This window comes from Saccostrea cucullata, unplaced genomic scaffold (assembly GCF_032062105.1).
Source record: "Saccostrea cucullata isolate Sc308-1 unplaced genomic scaffold, CSIRO_AGI_Scuc_v1 ctg538, whole genome shotgun sequence".
Classification (NCBI taxonomy): Eukaryota; Metazoa; Mollusca; class Bivalvia; order Ostreida; family Ostreidae; genus Saccostrea; species Saccostrea cuccullata.
The window spans coordinates 76279-97521 of record NW_026926756.1 but is presented as its reverse complement, the minus strand read 5'-3'; the positions used below and the strand labels follow the sequence as shown (position 1 = coordinate 97521).

At 32.3% G+C, this 21243-nt stretch overlaps 1 protein-coding gene across 1 annotated transcript; it reads left to right on the top strand.

The window, feature by feature from the left end:
* Positions 1-13726: 13726 nt before the first annotated feature.
* LOC134272581 (multiple epidermal growth factor-like domains protein 10) lies at positions 13727-19933 on the top strand. The gene is made up of 4 exons (XM_062754803.1): positions 13727-13902; positions 18535-18593; positions 18770-18907; positions 19792-19933. The coding sequence occupies exons 1-4, from the start codon at positions 13886-13888 to the stop codon at positions 19848-19850; spliced, it is 273 nt and encodes a 90-aa protein (XP_062610787.1). The 5' UTR covers positions 13727-13885; the 3' UTR covers positions 19851-19933.
* Positions 19934-21243: the final 1310 nt, after the last annotated feature.

The following is a 21243-nucleotide window of genomic DNA, read 5'->3' as shown; positions in this document are numbered from 1 at the left end:
AAAAGAATGTTATGTGCATGACCTTGAACTTTCTAAATGACCTTGCAACAAGCAAAGACAAACTCTTATAAAAATACATACTCTGCGTGTTACCGAGTGGAAAAGTTCACGTATGTTTTTTAGATATTCTTTTAGTTCATATCCAACCAAAACATCTTATCTTAAGTGACCTAGAACTTGAGACAAGGTCATGCCCCACCCTGCATTATATGAGCAATGTTTCACTGGTACAAATACGGTTGAGAATTTAAAGTTTCTCTGTCAGTAACAGTGACTCGTCCAAAAGACTGGATATGTTCAGTCAAATTTTTATTGAGCATATATCGAATCGAAAGAATTTATTAGGTTCAAAACTAGGATTTACATGATGATTTATTTAGAAATATGAGTGTATGACGTTTGTTGAGAATATCTTGAATAGTTTCTTAAAAATTGAAATCTTAAAAATGGAAATTCCGTTCAGATAATGCATATAGGCATAAGCTTACAATAAAATATCTCAAATGGTTTCTTTAATACTATGCAAATTGCAAATTTAAGACAAGTGAGGTCAAGGTCACAGGAAAGTGCAAGATCAAACTGTATCAGGGTACTAAAGTTTGATAAAAATGTCTTGAATGGATTCTTCAAAACTGAAGGTCGCCCGTTTGGCACAGTGGTTAGAGCATCTGTTATACACTAAGGTTTGGATAGCTCTCATAAGTGTATACAGTGTATCAGCATATGAAGTTGAGTAAAAATATAAATGCTTTCTTCAAAACTGAGCTTAATACTCAATGAATTAGGTTAGGTAAGATCAAGGTGAAAGGAGAGGTCAAAGTAAAAAAAAAATGCATGTATCACCATAAGAAGTAAAAGAATAATTATAGTCTTGAATGGTATGTTTCTGAGTTAAACACTAACCTGAGAAAAGTTAGGTTAAGGTCAAAGGAAAGGTAAAACAAAATGTTGATGCAGTTACAAACGTGTAGCTAGCCTATAGTATGTATCAGCACATATCAGTACATATCGGCACATGAAGTTTGATGATACTATCTTGAATGGTCTCTTTAGACAGAATTCATAAAAGGTGAGATTAAGTTCAAAGGAAAGGTCAAAGTTAAAATATGTTGATGCAGGAAAATAGCTCTCATCAATGTTTATCAGCATAGGACGTTTAATATAAAAAAAAAATGAATAGTTTCTTTGAAATTGAGCTTTGAACTGAGGTAAACGCAAAGCGGGGAAGAGGGACAGACGGAAAATGGAAGACGTACATGACAAACAATATATGCCCGGCCATTTTCATGTGGAAGCATCAAAGTTTCAATGAGAATGTTTTATTTGAAATTTGGAGACTTGTGAAATGATGCGTGGCGACCGATCTTATGGATGAGACCGGATAAATCAAGGTCTTGTGTCGGGGAAGGTGGCAATAACTAGGTGCTGGCATGAAAAGGATCAAAGCACCTGATTTCATCAGGCATAAAACTTGAAATTAATTAATGCACAAGCAAATACGATTGATTAAAACAAATATGAGATAGAGTGAAATAAAATACCATATAACAGGTAATTTTTACTGCTGTATAATTTTACGAATTTGGGTCAAAAAAGGTGATTTAAATTTTTATAGGTTGATCTTTTACGAATTGAATATGTCCGTAAAAATTCAAAACATCAGACGTAAAATTCCAGATCACATTGAATACATTTACGTGTACAAATAACGTGTCCAAAAACCCTATGTAACTTGTAAGAGAGAGAAAGAAAGAGAGAGTGAGAGAGTTATTAAACACACGTAAATTTGATATAACAATATAAACAATGCAAACAAATTACATAATGAATTGTATACAGGCGCAGATCCAGAGTTTTTTTCCAGGGGGGGGGGGGTCCACCTCAGTCAAAAAAAAAATCCTATCCCGGAAATTTCTTGACAAGCAAATAAAAAAAAACGTAAAGTAACACCCCCCCCTCCTAACGTCAAAAACCTATTTCGTAAGGGGGGGGGGGTAGTGGTGACTTCTTTTCTTCTTTTGCCTCAAATCTTTAACTTTTCATACCCATTTTACACACATAGTCCAGGGGGGTCTGCGTTTTCCAAGGGGGGGTCCATGGTAATTTTTTCCTTGTTTTAGTATGTACATTTTTAACCTGGTAAATTCCAGGGGGGTCCTGATCGACCCCCCGACCCCCATCTAAATCCGCGCATGGTATAATTTTTTAAAAATAACCTTTATATACATGAGCAATGTGCCCTTCCTTTATTCATGTTTTTTTATATAAACATAGCTAGGCACACGTGCATGTCTGGTATATTTACCGAAAACAAAGAGAGACAACTCAAACTAACATAATTGAAGTGAAAGTATTTAATTAAGTACAGCGTATTAAGAGGTCGAAGTTTTATTCAAAGCATATGAAGCAGAAGAAAGTGTCCAAGATTGAAAACACGGGTATACATTTAATTGGAAGAGCTGTAAGTATTAAGTCATTATCAGAAGTTATGCGTCTCTAAGAAATACCAAAAAAGAGTAACCATGTAGGTCTAACTTATAATACAGGCACGTAGCATCGTTTTTGAAAGTGGGGGGGCCAACCTGAGAAAATTTTTTTACTTCAAGCAAAAAAAAAAAAAAAAAAAAAAAAGAAAATTGAAACTTACCCAGACTCGAAAATCCTATTTCGTGGGGAGGGGGGGGGGGGGGGGGGTAGTGGCCAACTTTTTTCAAGGCAAACTTCCTTTCACTTCCAATTTTTTCCTATATTTTCTTGCTATGTGTATACTGTGGTAACAAGTGGGGGGGCCAACTAACTTTTCAATAGACATTCTCTATAGTAAAGGTAATGTTGGGGAAAAAAGTGGGGGGGCCAGGCCCCCCCTGGCCCCCCCGGATACTACGTGCCTGTAATATTAATTGACAATGTTTGTATAATTTATATACAAGTTAATTGAGATTTACCTGTATGATCCCAATTGATGATTGGCGTAAAAGTGTTCAAAATACTAACAGTATACTAATTATATAGCCTCTATGGAGTGAGCTTAGTAGCAATAAGCATTACTTTTACACATACCATGTTAAAAATTTATACGAGCCGTTTTATAAATTATGTGAAATTTTACGCGTTTAAATTTTACTGATTTATAAACCTAAAAAAGAAATACCCGTCATTCAGTAATATGAAAAAGGCGACATGATTTCAAAGCCAATTTCCACTGTTGGAGTACACGATGTTTTAAACATTCGACATGTCTGCGGCTCTCTGTGGCCACGCACGTTAAAAAAATAATGGAGAAACAAAAGAGTGATGGTAAAAATAAAACGTACATATAGTACATTACCTATCTCAAGACTTCCATCACTAATTATAATTATTTGCCGAAGCCCCTTTTCAATTACAATTTTGATAAAATACATTAACACGGAATAGAGAAATAATTTTGCGTGAACAGGCCAAAGAAAGTTATCAAAATTCAAAATGATTTTATGCACCAGTGTTAGGAATTACGATTTAATGTAAGATCGGTGACGTATTCTTATTGATTCGATTAATCAAAAACACAATTTTCTATTAATTGATAGGTCTTTGTACACAATGGATTTGAAACACGATCACAGACACTTGCTTTGTTTACGACAACAGGTTATGGCACGCCGATTGGTTCAAAAGTATTTTCTGCACAACGATAAAGATTTTATACACGAGCTAGATGAAAAAATTACACGAGTAAAATAAAATTGCACGTACAGGTTAAAATTGCACATAGTTTGAAAGATTTTAACACAAGCAAAATGAAAAATACACTAACCCGACATTTTTTGCACGATTTAGGGGTATAATATGCACAAACAAAAATCAAGAATTGCACGAGCAGAGGAAACTAAAAATTACACAAACAATTTTACTGCGCATACAGCTGCGCATATCATTATAATGCGCGTAGAATATTCATTGTGTTCTTGGTTTTCTGTACTCTTTATCGCTTCATGTATACTGAGCTGGATGTAATCGAGAATGGAAATTAAATGGCGTTGACGATGACATGTGCTTTATTTTGCTTCTTTTTTTCTTTGCTAAAACTCGATCCAATTTCTAGCTAATGTCAATCGAACAAATAAAGTGTTTCCATGTGATCTATATATATACAATGTATGTGAGAAAACGTTTTTCGAAAATATTATGTTTTTCTTATATTGACCGAGATCCTAACCAATGTACGGAGGTATAATTTGATGCCGGACAAAAATTGTGTTTAAAAGGATTCGTATAATGCGGGTAAAAAAAAAATGAATATGATGCATACTCGACTCTGAACTAAAAGTACCTAACGATATACAGTGCGTTTGACTTGGATCTTGATTTTCTTAAAAAAAAAATGTTTGAATTATTTTATTATGTTTTTTATTTAAATAAACTCTCTATAGCTTTTGAAAATTTCTAATTTGAAGATACATCTTAAACGGAAATTACTTGTATAAATATAAAATTAACCCTCGCATAATCAAACGATTAATAAAGTTGATTCTTCATGAAATTGGCAGAATGATTTCTAATTATAATCATTAAGCTGTAGAATTAATTTTGGTACTTTTCATTTGTACCTATTTTATTTTCTTTACCACTCGGAATATGAAATTATAAATACCTATATTCGATTCATTTGGCTGGATAATTATTTTTTTTTAAACTTAAGAACGTTGGGATTACCTTAGATGTAAACAGCATGTATTTAGATCTCATGCGCGGATCTAGAATTGAGGGTCAGGACCCCCTGGATTTTAAATAATGTATATACTAAAGCAAGAAACAAAATTATGGAAAACGCTGACCTCCCCCCCCCCCCAAGTAAACGCGAATATGTGTGTGAAATGGATGTGAAAAGTGAAAGATTTGAGGCAATAGAAGTCATAGACTACCCCCCCCCCTCCCCCCCCCACGAAATAGATTTTTGACGTTTTGGCGAGTTTCATTTTTTCTTTCTTTCTTTGCTTGTCAAGAAATTTCTGGGATTGGATTTTTTTCTGGGGTGGACCCCCCCCCCCCTGGAAAAAATATCTGGACCCACGCCTGCATCTAACACCAAACATGAAAAATATTTTATTCTAATAACACATGTATTCATACTTATAGAATATCAGTATAACAGTTTTGGTTGGAGATCTTTAGTCTACTTTGTTATGAATTCTTTTCATGTAATCTCATATTTTCAGTTATAAACTACTCAATAAAAAACAAGACATTTCTTGTGAGCGTTACTCTCATTCGCAATGACGATTACATGATAAATGTTTTCATTTTAATAAAAAGGACCAGATAAAGGAGAATATATATACCCTATGTGTTTTATATGTACATGCGCTTTTGTGTTTTGTTATTTTTAAAACATTGTGCTTTACTAAGTACATTTATATTACATAAAATGTTACAAATAGGATGCAATAAGAAAAATTAGAATGGATACAGCAGTGTCATAGAACGCGTTTTATCACTCTTAAAAATGCAAATAAGTCATGTTCTTTATTCTGTTTACATTTTCAAATACGACTTCATGATTTTTTAAATTATTTTACAAACACTATAAGTTTCTTATTAGATTATTTTTTTTTTACCCAAATACATGTATATGGCCATTATAAAAAAAAAAAAGAACATGATTATGTAATTATGAAACGAAATTAATCGTCAATCACGCCTGTAGACCCCCCCCCCCCCCTTGTTTTTTTGGGGTTGTTGTTGTTTTTTTTTTCAAACAAAATCTACTTCCATTGTAAAATGTCCACTGAAAAGCCCCCTTTTTGTTGCTGGATTGGAATTGAAGGTGCCCCACTACCTCAACGAAATAGGATTTTCGAGATTGGGCGCTTTACCTTTTTTTTTGCTTGTTAATTAGGTTTTTTAGGTTATTTGACACCCCCTTTAAAAAGCAATACTACATATGTATGTGCATATTATAATTTTAAATTATAATTTTTTGTTAAATTGTCTTACTCTTTTACAAATATGCATTTTACTTATTCAAAATAATCTACACTAGAAAAACAGAAATTAAGTTGAAATTTACATAAGTAAAACGACTGTATAATTTTACATTTTCATGTATACATGTATTTATATAATCACCACCCTTGTTCAAAATTTAAGACTATATGTACTACTTTTTCACATTGGGCAAATTCCACAACCCAGATGACAGCAACATTGCTTCAAAATCTCTGTACGAATTTGCTAGTAACCCCCAATCAAAAGGTATCATTGATGTGTCAATTAACTATAAATCGATTAGCGTACAAGTGTCTTTCATTCCATCCCAGCAGGGAGGACTCTTTCGATATGAAAAGGTCACGCATCCACATCCTTAATTATTACCAAAGTACACACAGTGGGTGGTGGAGGAGAAAAGTTTGATTTGTTGTTAACTCTCCTGTATTTCCTCACGCTGTTTTTATTTATTACCTTTACTATGATAATAACATTGTTTTAAACTTTCAAAAGATATTGCTATATAGAGGAATGAAACAAAAAATCTAACAATTAAACACGCAACTGATAATACGTTTATAGGGTATATACACCCCCTTTTAACGTTATCTATATTTTAATCGGGGGTGTTAATTTATATGCATATTGTGTGCCTGTCATTTTTTACAAGTATAAAACACGTTGAGCATATTCTAGAGAGTCTAGCGTAATTCTGAAAGACTGAATCTTTTTTAAAAGATTAATATTGGTAACACATTACTTATCCTCTTGTTTTATAACGTTTCAAGCATCCAAGCCACACTGAGCTGTTCTCTAATGAATATTAATGAAATGTGCGCAATGAGGATGCGTCGTATATTATGTCAGTGTTGTATTCTCACTTGTGCAGTTTTCGTTTTAACGTTTGTGTAATTTTCTCGTTATATCGTGTAAATATTTTGTTGATTGTGTAGTTTTTGTATAGTTTGTGTAAATTTCAATAACTTTGTGTGTATTTTCCGCACTTTGTGTAAGTTTTGACTTACTCGTGTAATTTTTGTTTAAGGTCGTGCAGAAAATACTTTTGAACCAATCGGCGTGCCATAACAGGTGGCTGGTACACAAGTGACCCCGTTCGGCAGCGTGGGATTGGCGCGTTTGATTACACAACTGTTACAAACATCTGGAGGCTGGCGAACGTGGAGATCAACTAAATGATCGTGAATTATTCGATTAATAAAGCTTAAAATTACTTATAATTATATTTAACGTAGAAAGATAGATTTAATATATTCCGATGAAGACGTGTTCACTATAAAACTAATTAATAATACATAAAAAAGAAAAACTAATTGTTATATAAATAATTTAATAATGAATCGTAAAGCATGTATAAAGACCTTTTAGTAGAAATTTAACATTAAATACCATAGGGTATATTATTGATAGGAAGTTTGTGTAAATTATACACATGAAGAGGTCTGATTTTCTTTCCGATTGAAAAACGCTACACTGTACCTGTTTACCTGGCCTGCTTTCTACTTCGTGTTACGCAATATCCCCGGTATATTGGAACAAATAAACATTCTCATCAGATCAAAAAGGTGTCAAAGAACAATTTTGTTTGTATAATCCAGATCGAAATATTTACCGTTTTTGAGTTATAAAGCAAAAACTTTCAAGCTCCCTAAATCCCTAATCATAGGAGCCAGCCCCTTTTGAATAGTATTATATGAAAGCCCTTGCAATTATGCACAACTTTTGTTCAACATGTCTTAACAAAATATTTTTAGTTTTCAAGATAAAAAGGAAAATATGTGTAAATTTTCGCTCTTTAAGGCGTTCTATTTTTGACCCCTATATAGCGCCATTTTAAATACAGAAATCGAAAAACAAAAACCGATGTGCACAACTTCAATCCTTCTGTTATCTAAAACCAGTAAAATTTCTGCTCCAGCTCTAGTGGTCTCTGAGCCTTTGTCTGGAAATGAAAGCCTGTAATTTCGTTTAAAGGGAAATAACTCAAAACCGGAAGTGAATTTTTGAAATTTTAGACAGCATTCTAAAAGAATTTATTACCATCTATAATGTCTGAAAATTTGAGCAAAATCCATTGAGAAATGAGTGAGATAGGAGACCTCAAATTTGGCGTCTAGGAAGAAAACAAAAAAAAAGAATAATAAGAATAATCTTAATCTTCAGAATCAGTAGCATGTCTTCCGTTTGAAACGGAAGACCTTAATAAATAATCCGTAAGATATAAAGAAATCTCGAGTATTCTTTGCTGCTTAGATATGTACCATTTGTCGTTTTTATGCAATTCCAAACAAAATTTTGCACACATTTTTAACATTGAGTCACAATTTTATAAGATTCTTCCACTTTGCCTAGCAAACATTACTCACGTTACCTATTTGAATATAGATCGATGAAAATATATTGAAGAAATCTTAAGAAAAAAAGATTTTTTGTCCTATTTATCGGTGTCTCTTGGAATTAACATGACTGCTCAGTGTCGCCCGGTACTGTATCGGCCGATCAAGTTCTTTCAGCTGACAAGACCAGAAAATTTTAATCGTCCGACCATCGGCTTAAATGTAACCTAGGCATTAGTCTACAACAATGATTCAAGTGGCCGATGATAATGACATTAATAAAAATACTTCGACATAATAAATTCTTAATTCTTCATACATTAGCAAAAAAAAAAAGTTTATTACGGAGAAGTACATGAGGGTTTTGTATGAGAACTAGGACAACTACATATAGAAGAAAAATGCCGAATACATGTAGTAACATCATAACGACGTAGGTAATATTCTTGCTATAGGACGATAGATTTTATCTAATGTTTATGCTTATGTATCACACAACACTATACAGTTGTATATACAAATAAATGAAAGTTATTAAAACAAATAAAATATATAAGGGTATAAGTATGCCAAATTTGTTGATAACATTGGATCATTAGAGATTGCATGAGGATTGTGGCAATTGTTTTGGTTCAATCCTTTTATATTTTAATTGTTAATATCCTTTCCTCTCTTGGTATTACTTCCTAAGTTATATTTTAAATTTATTTGCTTCCGCATTCATATTTTTTTCCCATGTAGATCCTCCTGCTAGAGTTTTAGAGAATGATGCTACAAACAAACACATGAAACGAATTATGTTATTCATTATTCAATTTTGACATTTGCATTACTTTGTGGGATACTTATATTTATTCATATTTCCATTTATTTTCGTTCAAAATATACTACTATAAAGGGTAGGCAGATGGATAATACATACAGCTTATATTATAAGTAGGAACTAAGAAGCATCTTCATAATGTAAAAAAAGTATCGATCCATTGATGTTATGTTTTTCCAAGCTTGCCAGAAAGGTTATTTCATCCCATATCAAATAATCTATGTTCAAATATAACTAAAACAAATTCCCGATATTAACGTGTTGGGTTGTTGTTTACTTGATAAAACTGTTTCCTTATGATGTGTGAATACTTACTGAAAGGCCGTTGCATCGAGAAAGTGTTCAATACACTTTACATTATCTGATCTTGTCATGCAGCTTATTATGTCCTTTACATGTTTTCTTATCTTTTTTTGAGTTTGGGAAATCGCGCACCGGGAGGTTGTCAGAAATTGACCTTTTCCTGGGTTCAGTACAGACAGCAATATGGATATGTCATTTGTTGGGATTAACGAAAGAACTCAGTTTTACTGGCCACTGAAAGCTTCCGTATAACTTTATACTTCTGTAGTAAGTTGATGTACAAACGACGCTTTCGGATCAAAAGAGAAGACCTAAAGGGTCCGCCCCCCAATTTTGTGTCCAAAATATACATAATGTTTTTTTCGTGTGGCTTTGAGCCCCTATCCCAACCTGAAACTGGTCGAGCCCCACTTTCTGGATCCGCCACTGACAATGTACATGCGTGGGTTCACCTTGAAATGTTATGAATATAAATGAAGAAAGAAACCAAAGGAATAAGAGTTCAATTTCTGCCAATTTTGTGATTGGCTTTGGTCGATCAAAATTGATTCTGACTCTATGAGGTACATGTACAGTTTATATATTATGTATCTGGCAAATGGGACTATTTGCATGCACGTTACCCGACGAGCTACAGCGTCGGTGATGACTATAATTACTTCTTGAAGGGCCCCTTTCATTTTCAAATATTTTTGCATTTAAAATTTTCGATATCCGAAAGAATTTTTTTCGAAACATTTTTCTGTGATAAATATATGTACTTCCATTTGGTACGAAACAATTTTATGTGACTAAGAATTTGATTTTTCTGATAAATGATGGTGAAACGAAATTGAATTTCTTATCGGCAAAGAAACGGATGCATGGTGAATAAAAATTGAAAAGTTGTTCAACAAGTAAAATTTGTTTTCAAAATACTATAGCAACTTTTGCACCCCTGTACGAAAATTTACACCCTTACTCTAGGCGGAATTCAGAAGACGTAGTCCGCCTATCATCTATAAGGAACTTAATAAGACTATTAGACGGAGTTCAGGTGGAGTCAGGGCAGAATAGGGCTCGAAATATTTAAGTAAGTTAAGGCGTATTCCGCCTTTCCTAATATGAATTACCTGCAAGGCGTATTCCGCCTTACTAACAATAGTCGTATACCGCCTAACCTGTAAGGCGTATTCCGCCTAACTTCGTTACTAGCAAGGGGCATTCCGCCTAATGGTTAGAGGGATTTTGCATTAATGTTTACATAATTTACATGTACTTATCACAGTGTATCAGCTATTTGCTGTTTCAGACTTTTACAAACTTAACAATTAAAAACAATGAAATTATACAAATTATATGCATGTATCCTATATTTTTAAGTTCTTTATTAAAATTCAATGATTACAAAAAATGTTAACATTTGGAAATTTTATGCCTTGCCTTTACATGAAATTAAAAGAGAAAAAATATTGTACCAAAACTTGATTTTTTTTCATGCATCTATACATAAAAATTTGTCACAGTTGAATTAACAAATAAAAAAAAGATAGACAAAACGATTGTTTAAAAGTCAATTAAACAAAACAATTAGCTGTTAATTTACCTTTGATTGAATATTTTCACAAAATTCTTTATGTAATACTGGTGATCTGACAAAGTTTATATCCTACCTCTTTCTGTCTGTAAGGAAATAGTGTGTCATTTTTATTGTTCTCCTTCCTAAGTTATCTGGTATAACCTAGAGTGTATATGTTGTACACCACCTTCGGCGGCACCTATTTTAGCGCCATATTTACAGGGACCGGTAAACTAGAAGTGTTCCGATTGCATGTGTCAGATAGTTTTACAGGGGGTACCGGTTGGGTTGGACATCTAGTCAATCAAGTAGTTATCTTTTTCATCAGATTTCAATTTTGAGAAGGAAATGAATAATGTTATTCCACTTATTTATTTTAAAAAATTCAATTTCCATTATATCTTTTTACAAACATAACTAAAACCTTGCGTAATTGAGTGTAAGGAAACACCTTATATCAATAGCAAAAGGATATTTTTAACAAAATCTTAGTTCCTTACAAATACATGTAAGGGGAAAATTACAATGAAGGGAAAAAATCTCTAAATGCATGCAAATATCTTTATTTTAAACTTATTTCCCCCTCCAGTCCAATAAATTGCGAAAAAGCAATGGAAAAGGACAACACAGACAGGAGTCCACTGAAAACGAACGATTATAATGAGTTATTATACCGGTTATTGTAATCTATACATTCATGTAAGTGAAACTGCTCCAAAAAGTGTACCAGGGTATGAAAGGGAATTTTTGTTTGTCAATTGACTGAGATAGTGTTACATCATAGAAAAATTCAATAATATTGCATTTTTTTAGAACTTGTTAACGTGGCATATTTCTGTCCCCTACATGCAAGATAAAGTATGATTGTTAACATGCATGAAAATTATGTCAACATGCAAGCAAATTATGTCTACATCCATGATACTAAGAAGTTATGTTGAAATGCAAGTTACAAATCATTTAAGAGAATCTGATTTTAATATGTGTAAAATCTTGTACTTAAGCCCGTATCTGACATCATAGATGCACAATGCGAAATAATTATGACGAGATGCGGTTAATATGCGAGATAATTATATATGTAGACATGCGAGATATTTCAGTCAAAATGAGAGTGACCTGTAATTATACTGAAAGGAAAAAGAAACGCAGGGTAGCATAATGTTCGTAAAAAATTTGACCACATGACCGAAAATTACGAAAATTGGTCAGAAGAGAAATTTAGTTACTGTGCACTAAAATCAGTATTCAGAATTACTCAACCGTAAAATTTATGACGTCACGTATGGAAAACGCTAAAAAGCCCAAAACACGTGCAATTTGATGACGACGAGTTTGTCAACTAATCTTGTTGCATTATTTGATGCATATGAGATATGCACATCGTTTTTCAATATTAAGAGACATTATAAATTTCTTGCAATCTTAGCACAGTTTACGGAAGTTCAATGGGGTCTTGTTTTCGAATTGCCTAATTAATGAAAAAGGCAACAATGGTTTACTAAGCAGTTTCTTGTAAATTTTCCCCCATAAAACCTGTTACCCGTTGTCAGAGAGGGTCTAGAATGGTTTTCAATCAACCGTGACGATGACATTTACGCGAAACAGAGCCATGTTACGAGCGGGTTATTCGTCCTGCCATCTCTTAAATCGCCTCCTTACTAACATAAAAACAACCATTTATACAGAGGACGATTATAATCATTACATTGATAGAAAAATTTGAAAGAAATCAATTCCGCAATTTGGTTTTTTGAGCCAGTCAACTTACTGTTGTATTCCTCTCACTGGCGCCTGCGCGCACCGTTTGACTTATTTTTTTGCGTGGTTACCCATGCCAAATATAGCCAGGGTTTAAGTGATAAACCTCCTGACGAAATTCCATGTAAAGGAGAAATAAGGCTCTGACAGATGCATGGGAGAGACATTGAAGATAATGAGAGTTTTCGATTTTCACTTTTGGGGGGTAACATCATTTGAGCTTCAATAACTAATGAGTTATTAGACAAAATCAAATAGGAATTTGGTTTTATCTTTTTGAAATATGATTTTAAAAGTTAGATAGGAAAACTAAAACATATTTTAAGAAAACAAATTTGATTCACCTCAAAAGTTTACCCTGCGTTTCTTTTTCCTTTCAGTATATGTAGACATGCAACTTATTAATGTGAACATGCAAGTAAATGATGTTAACATGCACGATACTTATGTTAACATGCGAGATAATTATGTAGACATGCAAGATATTTAAGTTCACATGCAAGATAATTATATTAACATGCTACTTATTTATGTCAACATGCGAGTTGTAAGTTGCATATCTTTCATGTAAACGTAACTATCTTCCATGTTGACATTGACGTGTCCAACTTGATATTTAAAAAAAATTAATCCAAACTTTCAGAGGAATGCTTCTGTTTTGATATGACTAATCACGATTCTGCTATTCTTGAGGAGTTTTAAGATATGCATATATATTTTTTTCAAAATTCTAAAAAATTAATGTTAGTTTTTCTTGAAATAATTGTGTCGGGATGATAAAATTCCAGAATGTATTTTTTAAAAGCTCTGCTCGACGACCAGAAAAAAAATTCACGCATAGAGGATAAAGTGTCATCTATATTTTGTTTGTAATAGTAGAAAATAGGATTTAAAATCAAACTTACAATTTGGAATGCACATCACATTTACAAAAATATAATTCAGCATAAGGAGGAAATAGTCATCGAGAAACACGGAAATAATTTATTAGTATTCAAACTTATCTCCTGAATAGCACTTAAAATATTGAAGAAATGAGTCTGAAAGATGTTTTCTGATCTACATGCTATTTAAATTTTCTTTTGGATCTTGATAGACTGTCTTTCGAGTGTTCTGAACATGAACAACTGTCATGGGTAAGGCATTAGAAACCCTCATTTATGCACATACTAGCTACCTGTAGATTTATCAATTAAGAATCGTATAATAACTCAATACATGTATACCGGTATTTTATAAATCTAAAAATGAATCTATCAATGTATAGTTTCTTTCTGGTTAAATCTTCTAAGCTTCAATGAGGGGAATGTTCGTGAACATCGTTAGCCTCTGCATACGTAAGCGTATACATGTATATGTATATTTATATGCAGTGTATTTAATATGAATTAACGTTCCTTCGACATATACAGGGGCTAATTTATATTAAATGTTTAATACCAATCAAGGCCTAATGAATGTAGCAAATCAATATATAAAGCTTAATTAACTCGTACATGATGTATATGGAGATAACGAAAAGTACTCAATATCAAAGTCCATAAAACAATACAAAACAGGAGCAGAGCAAATATGGACCTCCGAAACACGAGAGGTGAGATCAGGTGCCATGGAGGAGTGAGCATACCCCGCCGATCGACCACGCCCACCTTGCAACCCATCATGATCGAAAAATATCGGAAAATCCGTCGTAAATTCAGTGTTTAAACGATGGACGTACAATTAGTATGTAAAACGTCAGTCAGCATATACATGTGACTCAATGATCAATTGTATTTGCTGACAAGGTCATTGTATCGACCATAGAACTTACGAAATGATGACTTTAAACGAGACTGCTGATATTTTTCTTTCATCAACTTCCTTGTCAATAATTTACCTCGTTTTAGAAAAAATGTTCTTACGCAGGGAATTTTCTTGTATATCGAATCAACTGAGATACATGAATATGTACTCCGTATGAAGGTTATGAAGGTATATTTCAGAAATGAAGTTTGCGTTTCGTGAATGTTGCAGAATAACCAACGAGGTCGCGAAATAATGTTTGAAAGATAAAAGCCAAGGCGTTAGCCGAGGATTTTTAATTTTTACAACATTTCGAGACCGAGGAGGCTATTCTGCAACATTCAAAACAACAAGGATTTTATTTCTATTCTACTACATGTACTTGCAGCACTAGAATACGAATGATCGTTTCTCTATAAAAAAACGGATTAGGTCACCATGCTGCGATTACGCTGTTCCATTTAGCACCAGAGTGTAAGTGTATTTGTTTACCTGTGAATAGAATGAAGACGATTTGTGCTTTCGCTGCATTAAAATTAGCCTTTTATTATTCACTTTTAAGTTGGTTGTGGAAAAGGACTGGAATCCTTATACCTACATTTCGTCACAGTGGTATTATAAGTGTGGTGTAGCCATATCGTCACCTTCAAGTTGGTTGTGAAATATGATGTTGACTGTTGTTACGTTATGTTGATTTGAAAATATTTTCATATATAAATAATTTAAAGTAAAGAGATGTATATTTAATTAAATCTTGATCTGTAGGTAGCATGATTGAACCCAAACCCAGCATGCTGCTTGCCGTTTCGGACGACACATAAAATTTTGTTGCTGGGGGTGAGCCCTGTTGTCTTGCGCCCCCAAAGTCGATGTTGATTGTTGAAATACATTTACCTGACCAATGTGGTCAAAATTTGCCATACAATAAACAATAAACTTTGTGGTTATAATTTTGTCAAGATTCACAAGCAATGTTGCAAATACCAGCATAGGGATTATTTATATAGGGTATATTATGGATGTCTGGGTAGGTTATCCCATAAGGCATTGCTGTCTTTGATAGATCTGTTTAGAGCTTATTTATATTAATCTTTTTGAATTAAGAAATAAATATTTTGTCGAAATCGTCAATGAAAAGTGTATTAAGCATGAACTGAAAATATACACATGTATATATGCAAGATAAATTTTACAACATCAAGAGTGGGAAAGCATACATGTATATTTACCTGTAGAAACATCTATACAACAAGTTTTATGGAGACATTCTGTTTCATTGCATTGGCATTCATATTGACACCCCTCTCTGTAGCTTAGTACCTACTTTGTTCTGAGCAGTTTGTGGCTCTATACCCTATTGGGCATTCTATAGATATGTATAAAATTAATGTTACTTACTGGCTGCTTTCTATTGACAAAAAAGTGTCTAAACTTTTTAAAACCAGTTTTCAATATTATGACATATATTGCTAAACGCAAATAAGTAATGGTAAATTCATGATTCTATTACCTATAACTCACCGACACAGGCGTTTTTCTCCCAAAGGTATCCGTCACAACAACCAAGGGCGTTCCTAAATTGTGTACATGTAAGTATATATTTTGATACCCTGATTAGATGTTTTAAGCATTTGAAAATGGAGTGCTTTCGAGAGGTATACGTAATTCCTCAAATATATAATACTTGAAACTGAACAAAAATATACAATTCTTTAAACTATTTAGCGGAATTATTTTAAACATCTTATTACGAAAGAACAATAGACGAATGATATTGAAACATTTTTTTTAAACTCATTCGGAAAAAAGGCGAGCGTGTACTCAATAATAAGTTTAACCCAAACACGAGTTACATGTATTAACTTTTCTATAGTCAACTACCTACATGTATACTTATGCAGCATTCTACTTCCTTTGCATTTACGGTTTGAAAGGTCAGAATCTTGCAGTGGAATGAATCTCTGATGAATCCAAATTTTAGAAGTTGACTCTGAAAAATCCCACCTTTTGTACATACAAAGCAGTCAAACAGATGAAAAAATACTATTATCACCCGGAGCTTAAGAGTCAAGATGTACAGAAAATACAAGTTACAATAGCTTAATTGTGCCAATGTCTACAATTCTGCAAAGAGCTATTGCTTTCAAAAGACGGTTAAAAAGACAGTTGTGATGTTCAAGAAACCACAAAAATTCAAATCGGAGTAGTTGTTATTTTTTCTGCCATGAAAATATGAAAGTCTTACTAATTTATATATGTGAATTATGTTCCATTAAATGAAATACCCCACCTAAAACTCAAATAATGTAAACAAATACTTTTAAAATGTACACTGTATTTGATGCCTCGATACACAATATTACATCATAATAATGTTCGAAAAACCATGTGAACCTTAAAAGTACGTTAAACTGTATTAATATAGATTATTAAAGAAAAATAAGAAAATCATATCCAGAGTATGTTTTGTTTCGAAGATACCATATAGTCTGACACAAGCATCTGTATCATATTTGGATAATTTACTTGAAAAGATATCAATGGAAATCTAACAACCAAATTCTATGATAAATTGATGACATTAATTCCCATCAGTTTACTTCATTACTTAAGCAGCAACTATCTACGTTTATAACCGCAAGCTGTACGTATGAAAAACTCCTAAAACGAGGTAAATTATTGACTAACAAGTTGATGAAATAAGAATATCAGCAGTCTCGTTTAAGGTCATTATTTCATAAGTTTTATTGTCCAAAGAATGACCTTAATAAGCTTGTCAGCAAATACAATTTAACATTGAGTCAAAAGCCCACTTGCGTATTTTATACTTATTTTTAGTCCACTTTGTCCACTCTGTTTGAGGATGGATTTTTCCATTAAATCCCGATTATGACAAGGAGCACACGGCGAGTATGAACAGTCGGCAGAGGATGGCACCTGATCCCACCTCTGGAGTTTCGCTGCTCCTATTTTGTATTGTACTGTGGACATTTGATCTTGAAAACAATCCGTTATCTACATATGTTTCATTCCATCAATTTGTAATTCAAGGGCACACCCAATACTTTTGTCAAATTCAAAATTCTTTAAAGTAATGTCATTTTGTATCTAATCATAAGTTATAAAATACATCAAAACATAAAGTTTTGAATGCACATCACATTACTTTACAAATATTTTTTCTTCATGACGAAAAGGAGGAAATGGTCCTCACGAAACACGGAAATTATTCATTAGAAATAAAACATCTCTCGCACTACATTTTATAATATTAAATAAGTGGCTTTTGAAGATGTTATCTGATGTACATGCTTATGCTGTTTTCATTTTTCTTTGGATCATAATAGATCGTCATCCGAGTGTTATAAACATGGAAATCTGTCATGGGTAATGTTAAATTAAAAAAAAACTTCCCGAAATTTCTATCTATTTGTAATTCCTTACAAGCTAGAATTTAACTTTTATCAATTTATTGATGTAGAGTTCCCCTTTTTAATGAACCCTCTAATTATTTAGAAAGGGAAGAATAATGTTTTTCAACTTTATTTAGTAATTATTTAACGTCCTACTTGAGATTTGTTTGTTTTATATTTTCATTGAGACACCATCACCTGTTAGTAGAGTGCTGCAAATTTAGACAAATTCTCGGCATCCAGGGTGATTTATCTTTTTGGTGCCAGGATGCACCTTCTGCAATTTCTAATTATACCATCTCATCTGAAAGACCAGTGTCTATGTACCACTGTGTGATTCGATCCCACGAATTGATATATTAAACACCATTCCCACTGTGCAATCCTGGCTATTATCCACACTGCAAAGCGTTGAAAAATGAATTCTTAAAGTGTTTATGAATACTCCACTAACAATAAAATGAAAGTGAAAACTTGCGACCATACATGAGAATTCACTAGTTACATGCAGTCCAATTATCAATGCTTTAAACCCTTAATTATAGGTTTTAAAACGTCTATACTTTTTAGGAATACCCATGGTTGCTGTGATGGATATTTCCGGGATAGAAACGTGGGGGCTTGTGTCAGTGAGTATAAATGCCATTCTCAATAATTTCCCACAAGGCATTGCTGTAAAAACGGTTTTTGGAAAATACAAGTCAAAGTACAATAAATTGGGTACATGTATGTGTGTGTGTTTTTTAATCCAAATACTACACTTTTTATCAAATATAAGTATAATTTATTTCATACATATCTGTAGAATGCCCAAAAGGATATACAGCCACAAACTGCTCTGAAAAATGTAGGTACCCAAGCTACGGAGTGGAGTGTCAACTCGAATGTCAATGTAATGAGACGGAATGTCACTACAGTACTGGCTGCATGAATATTTCTACAGGTAATTTATGACGCTCATAAGTATGTGCATTTTGTTCTCTCACTTTCAATTTTATTTAGTGACAGGTTTCGACCAATAATGGGTATTGAATAATAAGAATGTTCGATCGTTTGTCTTTCATACAAAGTTTGGAGTTCAGTGAACGAAAAAAAAAACTTTTCGCTAAGCGAATTAGTAAAGTTGAAATTTGTTCATTGTAATCATTTTAAAATAAAGAGACGGAAGAGATGTCTCGATAATGTTTCGAACCTACATACAGAAATTCGAAATGATACCAATACAAAAGAATTCAAGATGATCTAATACTTAGAATTCTCAGGAAAAATAAAACCAAAAAATTAAACATACCTCGTGTGTATATATTAAAAATGGCCTAAATACAAATACATTCGTATTTTAAAAGGCAAATTGAAGTCTTACGTGTGTGTCTTAAAGATATTACATTTATATGTATAGGAGGTAGCATGCAAAATTAATCTTTCACTTTAGAATATTGTTACCGTTCATTGGTTTTGTGTTTCTAAAATTTGAATGTAAAATATCCAAATAAACATGTTACTATTACTAACAATGTTGATCTTAATTCACAGTGCATGCAAACATATAAAATTTGAATTTTTAAAGTGCATTATTTCCTGACTTTCAGCTTTTTAAACAATTTTTTTAAAGGTGACTTGTCAATATTTTTATTCTTATCTGTACATGAATGCAATGTGACCGTACGTTTACAATTCTATTTTGATTTTTATGATTTTGTCATTTTTTTCTTTGGCATAAAATATATTAAGTTTGATTCAATTACTGTCTGAGTTTGAAAGGGAAACAACTGCTTCGTGCTTTCAGTTACTGCAACAACATTTTAATTTTTAATGTTTCAATTGTAGAAAATTTAAGAATGTTGTATCATTACTATGCAGCAACAACATTTCTTCGAAATAACTAGGATTGTCTAAACTTCAATGTCTACTTATTGGCCTTTTATAGTATTTGAGGTTCTCTTATATGAAAAATATACCGGGCTGACATAAATTTAATATAAGGCTATTTCATAAAGTTTGATATCACAAAAAGATACAAAGTACAAAATCACGACTCATTTTGTCACTTTTGGTGGAAAACAAATTATAACAGAACTTTCTTGACTTAGAGGAAAAAGTACCCCATTCATTTGATAATATAATTATACATTGTCGGAGTGAATTAGAGATAGCAAATGATCACGAAAATGCAAAATCACATTTATGACCATGCTGAGGAGGATTATTTAACACTTCAAGAGATGCATTTAGGTGGAATGCCACACAAACTTTCTATTTAATAGATATTTGAGTCTTCCTTTTTGAACAATGGTTCCAGCATTGAAACACCGATATTAGCTCTCAATTATATTATAAGAATTTTCAAAGAAAATTAAAAAAGTTGTTTCCGAGTTAAAAGTTTGCTGTAAATGAATGCATCATATGAATATTTAATAAAATATGAAAAGAGATACTTTTTAATTTTTTTTTTCATAAAAAATCATTTATGAAAATAAAACATATTACCTGTGAATACTTTTAAAACCTACTGTATGATTAAAAACACCACAAAACTAGTCACCATTGAGGACAACATGTATGCAAATCATATTTTAAGAAATTGAAACGAAATTTAGAAATTTTATAGAAATTAATTTAAAACAAAATTAATACAAAATTAATAAAATGCTAATATAATTTATTGCCTCTTCATGTACTTACAATGAAGAAATCTATTTTATTGGCAGGTACAATAATGTTTTAACCCTTATTACACCTAATCAGACTAGTGTTCTTGGGGAAATGGTATTTATTTCCAATAATTTTGCAATTATGGTTTGGATTGGTTTAATTAAGATCGGGATCGGCAAAAATAAAAAAAAAATCCCTAAAATTTTGTTTTTTCGTTTCAATTCCTTTAATAAATATGATTAACAAACATGTTCTCCGCCAGTTAACGTTGTGACTGGTTTTAAGAAAATTTTAACCACAAGTTAAAAAAATATTAACAAATTATGTGTTTATTTCCATATATATTTTTTTATTTAAATTTCTTTAATATCCAACCGCCTTTCTTGACATATTTTAGGTATTCATGTGATGCATTCATTTACAGCAAAATTTGTACAAAAATTAAAGCATCTACTTTGGACGTAAATATTTTTTCCTCATTTTAAAATCATATAAAATAATTAAAAGCCAATGTCGACCTTTCAATGCTGAAACCATTGTTTAAAAAATGGTAGACTCAGAGATCTATAAAAAAAAGTTGGTGTGGCATTCCTCCTTAAATGTGTCTTATGTTTCTGTAAAATCAAA

Bases quoted from the DNA above. Each gene is read 5' to 3' on its own strand.
- LOC134272581 (XM_062754803.1), top strand. The intron at 18,594-18,769 runs GTGAGTATAAAT...ACATATCTGTAG, and splicing joins AAACGTGGGGGCTTGTGTCA to AATGCCCAAAAGGATATACA. The intron at 18,908-19,791 runs GTAATTTATGAC...TTTCAATTGTAG, and splicing joins CTGCATGAATATTTCTACAG to AAAATTTAAGAATGTTGTAT.